Source organism: Silurus meridionalis, chromosome 8 (genome assembly GCF_014805685.1).
Source record: "Silurus meridionalis isolate SWU-2019-XX chromosome 8, ASM1480568v1, whole genome shotgun sequence".
NCBI lineage: Eukaryota > Metazoa > Chordata > Actinopteri > Siluriformes > Siluridae > Silurus > Silurus meridionalis.
Genome location: NC_060891.1, coordinates 8,033,007 through 8,045,417, shown reverse-complemented (window position 1 = coordinate 8,045,417; position 12,411 = coordinate 8,033,007). Strand labels below are relative to the sequence as shown.

At 39.9% G+C, this 12,411-nt stretch overlaps 1 protein-coding gene across 1 annotated transcript in view; it reads left to right on the top strand.

Annotated features, from left to right (window-relative positions):
- tecpr2 (tectonin beta-propeller repeat containing 2) overlaps positions 1–12,411 on the top strand; it is a 38,112-nt gene that overhangs the window by 16,340 nt on the left and 9,361 nt on the right. The window contains 6 exon segments of the mRNA XM_046855381.1: positions 1,083–1,263; positions 3,627–3,768; positions 4,267–4,507; positions 4,819–4,908; positions 9,575–9,712; positions 9,715–9,807. Of these exon segments, the coding sequence (XP_046711337.1) occupies positions 1,083–1,263; positions 3,627–3,768; positions 4,267–4,507; positions 4,819–4,908; positions 9,575–9,712; positions 9,715–9,807 (885 nt within the window).

Below are 12,411 nucleotides of genomic sequence, written 5' to 3'. Positions count from 1 at the left end.
CAGCTCTCAGCACAGTCGTGCCAGCTGTCTCGTAGCTCTCTTTATGGAAATCCCCAGCAGTAGATTTCTGTTCTGGCCTCCAGCTCCAACCACATTGTTCCTGTGAATATACTGACTAGCTGTCAGAATATCATCCTATTCTCATAATTCAACAGATAATACCTTTGTGCTTTCATTTGCAAAAAATCTTTTTTTTCACAGTTAATGTCATACTGACTATCATTTACATTGACATAAGGGAAAAAATAGTCACTTTTGGAACATAGAATTTGAAATCTTTGAAATTGAAAGCAAAAGCTCTCACTAACATGTTTTACAACACCTATGTATCATTATGTATGTATATGCAAGTATGCATAGTAATCAGCTGATCTTTTTCAGTGGGAAGGTCATTTAAAATTTATTGCTCTATATTTTCTTGAATTTTGCCATATGAAAAACCCATGGCAGAATAACATGTTAAAAGGATTCTGAAAAGTTTTAATGTGTGTGATCTTTTCACTGTGTATTTTACATAAGGTGTTAGGAGAAAATGAATGACATTCTATGGCTACCCTTTTCTTTGATAACTGCATTTTAACTGCATCATAATCCTTTCAAAATTGTAATAATTGCCCCACATTCTTCTGTGCACCTTCTTCAAATTAAGGCCTCCAGTCTATAAATTTGTTTCTTAAAATCTACTAGTGTTTTTATACAACTATATATTTTTCCTGCTAAACAGGACAACCTATAAAGGACCATCAAGTGGATCTAAAGCTTTTCTAGGTATTTGCCTGTAAGGGAACTTGAAAAAGAAGAATGTGTATGCTATGTAAGCTATTTCTACAGACAGGGCTTGGTATCACTACAAAACAGGGCTTGTCACTACATCACTACAAACAGGGCTTGGCATGTGCTGACATTACAGTAGTGTGACCAGTTATTGACCCTTTAATTAAAATTAATTCAATCCACTATCAGAAGCTAATATGTAATAAGATAGCATGGTGTATATATTTCTATTAAGTGTGGACTTTAAGGAAAGATTTTTAAATTGAAATATATTAGATACTGAACAGCATTTAACGTGTGTGTGTCAGGGCTGAGCATGGACCGGCCGTGTGCACGCTCGGTGAAGGTGGACTGCCCATGTCCCATGGCACAGATAGCAGCACGGGGCAGCATGGTATGGGCACTGAGTGAGCAGAGAGTTCTCTTCTACAGAGAGGGACTCAGCAGCTACTGTGCAGAGGGCGAACAGTGGAAATACGACAAAGTCAGGTATCCTCACCCCTCTCCAGACCTCTCCTATAACTACTTTGTCCTGAAATGCTAAAGTGGCTATAATACTATAGTAATTAGTGGGAGGTGGTAGCTTTGTGGTTAAGTCGGAAGGTCAGTAACCTAGGTATTGTCAAGCTATTACTCTTGAGGTCCTTGAGCAAGGCCCTTAACACTCTGTGCTTCAGAAGTGCTGTAACATGGCAGACCCTGAGCTTGACTCCATCACTGGGATATGCGAAGAAAGATTTGTCTGTGCTGTGAAGTACATGTGACAAGTATAAAGCACATTTCTTTCTTATCTTAAAGGGAGCAACAGACATAATCGAGTGCAAATAGTGCATAATTGCTGCTGTTTTAGATTATTGATTATATCTTCCTTGTAGTGAAATTGAATTATGTGCATTTTGTGTCTGTATTCTGAGTTTTTACAGTGGAACTGACAATCCGGAGAAAGCACTGTTATAACATTTGTATATGATGATGACGTGAGTCTGATTACACTGTTATCATGGTTCAGAATGTGGCCGATATATGCATCTCTTGTAGGTTTCCATAATAACTGTATATGTAACAGTAACAGCTGATTGGGGTTTGTTCACAAGTGTGCTTGTGTGGCTGGGCACTGATATTAAATGAGGAGGCCTGGTGCCTAGTGTTCCTATTCATTTCAGTGGGTTTGAGGCCCGAATTCTTCACAGGACACAAGTGTTTCACACAAGCCTTGCAAACCATGTCTTTTATGCACCTTACTTTGTGCATGAATCCTTCAGATCCAGTCAGTGAAAATATCTAACTTACAATGCTGTGAAAAGTGTTTGCCCCCTTCCTGATTTCTTGTTTTTTTGCATGTTTGTCAAACTTTAATGTTTCAGATTATTAAACTAATTTAAATATTAGTAAAAGATAACACAAGTGAACGCAACATGCAGTATTTAAATGAAGGTTTTTATTATTGAGGGAAAACAAAATCCAAAACTACATGGCCCTGTGTGAAAAAGTGTTTGCCCCCTGTTAAAACGGTGGATTATCACACCTGAGTTCAATTTCTCTATCCACACCCAGACCTGATTACTGCCACACCTGTTCACAATAAAGAAATCTCTTTAATAGGACCTGCCTGACAAAGTGAAGTAGACCAAAAGATTCTCAAAAGCTAGACCTCATGCCGAGATCCAAAGAAATTGGGAAACAAATTAGAAAGAATGTAATTGAGGTCTATCAGTCTGGAAAAGGTTATAAAGACATTTCTAAATCTTTGGGACTCCAGTGAACCACAATGAGAGCCATTATTCACGAATAGCAAAAACATGGAACAGTGGAGAACCTTCCCAGGAGTGACCAGCTGACCAAAATTACCCCAAGATCACAGTGACAACTCATCCAAGAGGTCACAAAAGACCCCACAACAACATCCAAAGAACTGCAGGCCTCACTTGCCTCAGTTAAGGTCAGTGTTCATGACTTCACCATAAGAAAGAGACTGGGCAAAAATTGTCATTGTCAAATTGTCATTTTTGCAGATTTCCAAAATGGAAACAACTTTTTGGAAGGTGATAAATGGAACCATGAATTCTGCTGTTTACCAAAAAATCCTGAAGAAGAATGTCTGGCCATCTGTTCGTGGCCTCAAACTAAAGCTAACTTGGGTTCTGCAGCAGGACAATGATCCGAAACACACCAGCAAGTCCACCTCTGAATGGCTGAAGAAAAACAAAATGATTTGGAGTGGCCTAGTCAGTGACCTGAATCCTATTGAGATGCTGTGGCATGACCATAAAAAGGTGGTTCATGCACGAAAACCCACCAATGTGGCTGAATTACAACAATTCTGCATATATGAGTGACCAATAGTCCTCCACATCGCTGTAACAGGCTGATTGCAAGGTATCGCAAATGCTTTATTGCAGTTGTTGCTGATAAGGGCGGCCCAACCAGTTATTAGGTTTAGGGGGCAAACACTTTTTTCACACAGGGCCATGTAGTTTTGGATTTTGTTTTCCCTCAATAATAAAAACCTTTATTTAAAAACTGCATGTTGTGTTCACTTCTGTTATCTTTTACTAATATTTAAATTAGTTTAATAATCTGAAACATTAAAGTGTGACAAACATGCAAAACACGAAAAAAAAAAAAAAAAAGGAATCAGGATCACACTTTTTCACACCACTGTAGTGGCAGCTGTTTGGTGTGTATGGAGGCAAAGGTCAGGTGTCCACATACATTTGGTCATTTGGTGTATAAAGAGCTTACATCTGTCCAGTGCAAAACATTAATCATTTCCTTTTGCTTGTAATCGGTGTGTGTGTGTGTGTGTGTGTGTGTGTGTGTGTGTGTGTGTGTGTGTGTGTGTGTGTGCGCAGTGAAATTCAGCGTCTAGAGCCTATATGCATTGCTCTGGGTGAGAACAACACACTGTGGGCTTTGGACACCAGTGGTAGCCTTTGGTTCAGAACTGGGATCACGGCAAAGAAACCCCAGGGTGAAGACGAGCACTGGTGGCAGGTACACGTGACATGATGTGTAATACAATCAAAACATCTGTGTCTATTTACCAACCACAATATTATTTATTTATTTGTTTGTTTTTGTTAAAAATGACAGTAAAGCTGACTTGACTTAGAATAGAATTGGCTTATGGCATGAATTGCACCATAGAAATTGTGCCATATGTTTGTTTATCTCTGAAAGCATTGGTAAATAAAGGGTATTCTGATTCTCAGTAAATGCTCATTTATAAATAAATTCTTTAAGACTACCCTGGAAATAGAACCGCTATTTTTTTGTTATAAGTTCTATATGTAATTATGGAATAACTCAGTAATATTTCTAACTGTAGTGTAGCTGTGTTCCTGCTTTAATACTTGGAATAAAAAGAAAAAGGAAAACACCTAAGACATTTTACACAGTTGCTGTTTTAATTGAGAAGTTACAAATAAATGAAAGACAACATGATTTATTGTTTACTAACTACAATGTTTACACACCTGATCTCCTGTATAGGTGAGCATCACAGATTATGTAGTGTTCGAGCAGGGTGGCCTCTTCCAGACATTGATTCAGGCCACGCAGAGTGTCGCCACAGCTACCAAGGCTCCTGTGGAGCGGGTTGCCGAGCGTTTGCGCGTGGCATTCCTCTGGCAGCAGTCTCAGTGTCACCCAAGTCTGGTCAGTGCCAATCGAAGTGGAGTGTGGATTGCCTCAGGTCGCAACGACTTCCACGTGGCCAAAGGCAGTCTTATTGGTGTGATTCTTTTTCCTAATTTCCCATTATGCAGTTAAGCATTTAACATTGATTGTCAAGATTGTCAAGGCTTTTAGCTTAATAGATTAGGGAACATAGAGAACACAGCAGGAAAGGACCAGCAGAAGTTCTGGCATGTCTTTCTTCTATAATTCAGCAAAAACACATGCAGATTATTAGTGGTAGACATTTTTAGCTTTTGATGTGTTTAATATTTCTTCTGTGTGTGTGTGTGTGTGTGTGTGTGTGTGTGTGTGTGTGTGTGTTTTTTTTTTTTTTCAAATCCTATTTCTTTTTCAATGTTCTTTCAGGGACATATTGGAGAACTGTTGCACCCAGAGGCCTCGCATCTGCAACTAAGTGGGCATTTGTATTTTCCTCAGCAGTTCCAGCCAAAGAGGGTATGTGCATATTTCCTTATTTTTCATTGCAAGCTGAATAATTTAGATTCTAATGAAGGCTGTAAAAACTGTTTTTTTTTCTATTTTCTAAAACTCCATTTACTTTAATTGTCATACAGTTCATGTGTTAAGTTTACATGTCTACTGTATATTTTCATGAAAGGTTATTTCAAAATAATATCTGTGTGTCTTTGTTATTATTTTGAAATAACCTTTAATGGAAATGTAATAGACTTATTCAGATTTTATTACTATATCATTACAGTGACATTTTTTAACCCCTTAGCAAACCCTTATAACTAACCTTACATTTTTTACTCTGTTATATTGCAGCCATTTGCTAAAATCATTGAAGTTAATTTAAGTTAATGAAAAACTGAAATATCACATGGTCCTAAGTATTCACACCCTTTGCTCAGTATTTAGTAGAAGCACGCTTTTGATCTAATACAGCCGTGAGTTTTTCTGGGAAGTTTTTCACACCTGGATTTGGGGATCCTCTGCCATTCCTCTTTGCAGATCCTCTTCAGTTCTGTCAGGTTGGATGGTAAATGTTGGTGGACAGCCATTTTTAGGTCTCTCCAGAGATGCTCAATTGGGTTTAAGTCAGGGCTCTGGCTGGGCCATTCAAAAACAGTCACGGAGTTGTTGTGAAGCCACTCCTTCTTATTTCAGCTTTGTGCTTAGGGTCAATGTCTTGTTGGAAGGTAAACCTTCGGCCCAGTCTGAGGTCCAGAGCACTCGGAAGAATGTTTTCGTCCAAGATATCTCTGTACTTGGCCGCATTAATTTTTCCCTCAATTGCAACCAGTTGTCCTGTCCCTGCAGCTGAAAAACACCCCCACAGCATGATGCTGCCACCACCATGCTCCATTGTTGGGACTGTATTGGACAGGTGATGAGCAGTGCCTGGTTTTCTCCACACATACTGCTTAGAATTAAGGCCAAAAAGTTCTATCTTGGTCTCATCAGACCAGAGAATCTTATTTCTTACCATCTTGGAGTCCTTCAGGTGTTTTTTTAGCAAACTCCATGAGGGCTTTCATGTGTCTTGCACTGAGGAGAGGCTTCCGTCGGTCCACTCTGCCATAAAGCCCCGACTGGTGGAGGGCTGCAGTGATGGTTGACTTTCTACAACTTTCTCTCATCTCCAACTGCATCTCTGAAGCTCAGCCACAGTGATCTTTGGGTTCTTCGGGCGGCCAGCTATAGGAAGGGTTCTGGTCGTCCCAAACGTCTTCCATTTAAGGATTATGGAGGCCACCGTGCTCTTAGGAACCTTTAGTGCAGCAGACATTTTTTTGTAACCTTGGCCAGATCTGTGCCTTGCCACAATCCTGTCTCTGAGCTCTCCAGGCAGTTCCTTTGACCTCATGATTCTCATATGATCTGACATGCATTGTGATCTGTAAGGTCTTATATAGACAAATGTGTGGCTTTCCTAATCAAGTCCAATCAGTATAATCAAACACAGCTGGACTCAAATAAGGGTGTAGAACCATCTCAAGGATGATCAGAAGAAATGGATAGTACCTGAGTTAAATATATGAGTGTCACAGCAAAGGGTCTGAATACTTAGGACCATGTGATAGTTCAGTTTTTCTTTTTTAATAAATCTGCAAAAATGTCAACAATTCTGTGTTTTTTTGTCAATATGGGGTGCTATGTACATTAATGAGGAAAATAAATTAACTTAAATGATTTTAGCTAATCGCTGCAAGATAACAAAGAGTAAAAATTTAAGGGGGTCTGAATACTTTCCGTACCCACTGTATGTGTGCGTGTGTGTGTGTGTGTGTGTGTGTGTGTATATATATATATATATATATATATATATATATATATATATATATATATATATATATATATATATATATATACAGTACAGACCAAAAGTTTGGAAACACCTGCTCATTCAAAGAGTTTTCTTTATTTTCATGACTATGAAAATTGTAGATTCACACTGAAGGCATCAAAACTATGAATTAACACATGTGGAATTATATACATAACAAAAAAGTGAACTGAAAATATGTCATATTGTAGGTTCTTCAAAGTAGGCATCAAAAGAATGCCAAGAGTGTGCAAAGCAGTAATCTAAGCAAAAGGTGGCTACTTTGAAGAACCTACAATATGACATATTTTCAGTTGTTTCACACTTTTTTGTTATGTATATAATTCGTCGCACGGAGCTCCTCGCAGTCATGCTGATCACACACACCTGACTCTCATTCACTCACTCATCCCATCTCCTATTTAAGCCCCTCACCTCCACACACTCGCGGTCCGTTATTGTTTGTGCATGATCGTATGTGTTGGTTCATGGCGGTCTGTGTAATCGCGTACACGTATCCCGCTACGTACCCTTCTTCTCGGACTCCGCATTCTCTCAACAGCACCCCGGATTACCTCGATCCTGCTGTTTTCCATGTTCACGCTGTCTGCACCATGTTTATCCGTTGCTACCCAGCGATGCGCTTTCCATAGCGCGGATCCGTGGATTCTCTATACGAACTGTCTCTGCTTTCACAGAACTTTGTGGACGGCGCTCCCGGAGTGCACCACTGGATATTACTGCTTCGCTACAAGTATTGGTGGATTATCTCCTGAGTATTCTCAATAAACTTTATTTGCAATTACTTCGGCTTCCACCTCCTTAACTCGCCATAGCAGAAAAATTACGTACCTTAATGTGGTTACTGTAGTGTGCTCTTAGTTCTGATGGGAATGGCCTTCACTCACTGCTTTCAAACCCTGAAATATGGCATAAAGCTCTCCAAAAGAAAAATAGAGAAGAACCTGAGCCAACGGAAAGTAGAGGATGCAGGAAATCAAAACAATATTTAGAAATTTTAAAGCGATGAGAGAGAGAGAGAAAAAAACGAACTGTAAAAGTTTAAACACAGATACAGACACAAAATTCCTGGCAAACAGTACACAACAGGAAGCCACGTCACAGGAAGATGTGTTTCAGCAGTGAAGTGTGCAGTAGGAACAACAGACTGGTTCAAGGTGGAGGTTGGACTGCGTCAAGGATCGCCTCTGAGCACTTTCCTGTTTGCTGTGGTGATGGACAGGTTGACAGACAGGCGTCTCCGTGTACTATGATGTTTGTGGATGATATTGTGATTTGTGGTGAGAGTAGGGAGCAGGTTGAGAAGAGCCTGGAGAGGTGTAGGTACATGCTGGAGAGAAGGGGAATGAAAGTCAGTAGGAGTAAGGCGGAGTACATGTGTGTGAATGAGAGGGAGGGCAGTGGAGTGGTGCGGTTGCAGGGAGAAGTGGTGGAGAAGTGGAGATCATGAAGTTCAGGTACCTGGGGTTAACAGTGCAAAGTAATGGAGAGTGTGTTAGAGAAGTAAAGAAAAGAGTGCAGGCAGGGTGGAGTGGGTGGAGAAGAGTGGCAGGAGTGATTTGTGATAGAACAGTATCTGCGAGAGTGAAAGTGAAAGTTTATAGGACTGTGGTGAGACCTGCAATGTTGTATGGTTTAGAGACAGTGGTATTGAGTAAAAGACAGGAGGTGGAGCTGGAGGTAGCAGAGCTGAAGATGTTGAGGTTTTCGTTGGGAGTGACGACGATGGACAGGATTAGAAATGAGTTATTAGATGGACAGCGCATGTGGGACGTTTTGGACACAAGGTGAGGGAGGCGAGATTGAGATGGTTTGGACATGTGCAGAGGAGGGACATTGGTTATATCTGTAGGAGAATGCTGATGATGGAGCCACCAGGAAGGAGGAAAAGAGGAAGACCAAGGAGGTGGTTTATTGATATGGTGAGGGAAGACATGCATGTTGTTGGGTTGAAAGAGGCAGAAGTAGAGGACAGTGGGGTATGGAGACGGATGATCCACTGTGGCGACCCCTAATGGGAGCAGCCGAAAGAAGAAGAAAAAGAAGAAGAAGAAGAAGAGGAAGAAGAAGAAGAAGAAGGCAGTGCAAGATAACAATGGTGCTCACACAAAATATTGACACTTTAAACACAGTTTTGACATGTTCACTTAGGGTCTATTTACTTTTTTTGAAAATGATTTTGACAATAATGCCTGTATGTTGAGTTATTTTTAGAGGACTAAAAAACAGTAAATCTGTACTGCTCTACAAGCTGCACATTGACTACTCTAAAATATATCCAAGTTTCATTTCTATAGTATTCTCCTTTGAGAAGATCTACTGAAATGGTTGCTGGAATGTGATTTATTTGTGAAATGTATATAATTACATATCATTTGGATGGATAGATAGATTTTTACATTTTAACTTTTTAGAATTTAATTTGATTTTCAGGAGGATCTGAACTTCTTTTTGTTTGAATTTTCTCATTTCCTAATTATGACAGTTGGCCAATCATACGCTTCTAACAGTTCTTACACCTGGTTGCTATAGAGTCCATAATTTGATTTATTCAATTTCATGCTCATTAAATGTTCAGTGAGTGTTCATGGTCTTTGGATCAGATATTGTTATCCTTCCAGAGACCATTCGCTTCAGAATAGAAATGTTTTGTCACAGGATAAATCAAACGTATTGTTTGCACTGATTATTTTCACTAACATGATAAGTGGACTCAAACCATGCCAGTCAAATGCCCACACAACACAACAGTGACTTTCTATTTAGCTAGACACCTAATTGTACATTGTTTTGAATTTCATATCTCCATAGGGAGTTTTCTTTGGCTGGGTCAGAGCAGGAAAGACTTGTTCTGCATTTGGGACCAGGATCTGCAGATGCGTCCACTTACTGTCCAGCTGCCTGCAGATGTGGAGATTGTGCAGCTGTCAGCCTGCAGAGATGCTCTGTGGGTCTGGATCAGCATGGGCGTGTCCACATTCGCACACTCACAGCCAACTGCCCCACTGGTCTCCACTGGACACCTCTTGACCTCAGCCAGCTTGGTATGCACTCACACACCCCGTGAGAGAGTTGCGTCAGTAGATCACGCACAGGGCTAAATTAGAATTGAGGAATGCAAAAACAGCCATGTCTTTGCAAAGGCCATCAAAGCATTGCAGATGTATTCAGTTTTTTGCTTGTTGTAAAGACAGCAACAGTTGGTTATGGTGTTGGCTTGGGGTGTGTTTGTGGCTTAATAGAAATCCTATAACTGCATCAGACTAAAAATAGCTTCATAGATTACATTAAAGATAGTTATTAGGTGAGTCAACAGTTTGACTGAAGTTAATGTACATAGACATTCATACATGTTGTTGAAATCATTTGCAGCCTTCTATATGCGGAGCTATCTGTTTATTTTAAAGAAGCAGCACATGCTATAAGCCTGTCCTTCACCTTTTGTAGTAAATTAATTGGTAACAGACTGGGAGTGGTCCATTAACACCCACTCCTAGCTAGGGCTGGGCGATATGGCCTAAAAAAAAATCCCAGATTTTTTCACCAAAAATCCGATTTGCGATTATTAAATAAAGTTTATTTACCCTTCTGGGATTATAACCCACTTTGGGTTAAAGTGCAATCAGAAACAACAAGCCAAAAATACAAGATGGCAGGCCCTGCCTTTGTAAATTGTGAAAATAGAACGTAACATAACATAAAATGAGCAAACCTACAAAGAAAAATGTTTTATGAGTGTTTAAATGTGGAACATGATTGAAAATGCACCTGAGGTTTTGAGTGATTTTGCCTTTACTTTTCGGAAAAAATCCACAGTAAAATGACTGTTTATGAGTGTTTGAATATGGTGATTTAAATGATCTGATTTTTCTGTTTCTTAACGGAAACGCCGTTCTGAAGCGCCTTTACATGTATTTTGGTCGCTTCCACCACCTGTACCGTAAGTGTATGATTGGACGCGCAACACTAAACAAAGTGCGGCTGCTTAACCGTGTATTTTCAACATGCGGCTGCTTAACTTTTCTTGGGAACAAGTTCTTCTCTGCTCGCTGCCATGTTGTTTGTGTATCTCTATAGCAAACGCGCGGGAGGAGGGGGGCGGGGTGGCTGAGTTCGTTCGAAACTATGGGAGCCCAGAGGGGAGCGTCGGCAGACATTAAAGAGAAAACCAATTTTTATTGAAACAGATCGATTTATCGCCAAGCCCTACTCCTCGCTATCCAGAATGTTTTAACACATTGTCTGGGATGGCCCTTTTGTGAAGTCCTTTAGGCTGGGTTGTTTGCAACAAGGTCACCCATATAGAACATTCCTTTCCACACAGACCTCCAGTTTCCATTACGTCTAAGGTCGTGGATAAACTGCAGTGTGCATCTAACCTGCTTTCCTGATGCTACCTTTAAAAATAACTCTTTGTGTACATATTACAGTATTAATGTTTCGTTGTCAAGTTTTAGCTTTAGAATGAGAACTTTTGTGTACTCTGTTTTTTTTCATGCACGTAGCGGTAGGTGGGAGTCTACGTCACTAAAATGCTCAGACAGCGAGGGCCAGTTTCATATATCAAGAGCACCTGCTGTTGAGAGATGTCTTTATTTTTATATGAGCAGGTGGTTCTTGCATAACACTAATACGTCATGCCAGCAAAGTGTCAGGGTAAAGGCTGAGAAAGAGCAAAGCAGTGTTGCTGGTGCTTAAATTGTGAATGCTGGATCAACAAACTAACTTCTACTAAACTAAAGAAATGCACCAGTGGACTTAATCAACATGGTTGTTAAAAGAAATACATTCAGGTTTCACACACAGTCCAGTGTGCTTCTGTACCTCAATCCAGGGGACTTTGGCCCTTTGCAGATAAGATTGGCGTGGCTACAGGTTTTTACTACAGACTTTGAGAGTTGATTTAGCGACTAAGGTGAACTGATCAAACTAGTCGAATCATGTGTTATGGTTGGAATGCCTGACAAACGCTGGCTCAGTTTTTTCCTGACTAAACAGATCTCACGGTTCAGTAGACTCACAGTGAAGTTCGAAAAAGATTTAAACTCCAGTTACCCCGAGAACACCCCATAGTATGTGCGGTGTTTGTTTACGTGCAGAGTGTTTCTGTGTGTCGCTCTGTGAAAATGGTGGGAGTGCAAATAGACGGAGTCATGTGATAGAGTCAGCCGTAGCCTTGCCTGTTTTGGTTGTGGACGTGTTGCAGGCTGAAAGATGAGCTCGGCAGGCACAATTTTAGAATGCAGAAACTGTTATGGTACACAGAGTTCCCTCTTTAATATACAGTACAGTCTTAAGAGCTGAGTACACTAGCAAGTCTAATTTTGTTGAATTAATAACTCCATTCCAAATTGTTTTACTCTGTTGTTAAAGAACATATTTGTTATGTTAAATTTTAATTATTATATTTAGTTATTTGCTTATACATATGGAAGTTAAATATATTTGAATGTAAAACATCTTTACTCAATAAACAAGTATTGTGTGCTAAGGAAAACTTTTAAAGGTCACTATGATCTTATGCATTTTGCTTATTCATGTAGTATTTGCAGCTGAACAGCATTACTGCTATTGATCCAGTAGTTAAGCATTTAAGTCAGGTTTACTAAGTCTGCTGTGGAGCGACAGATCAGAATGTATTGACATTG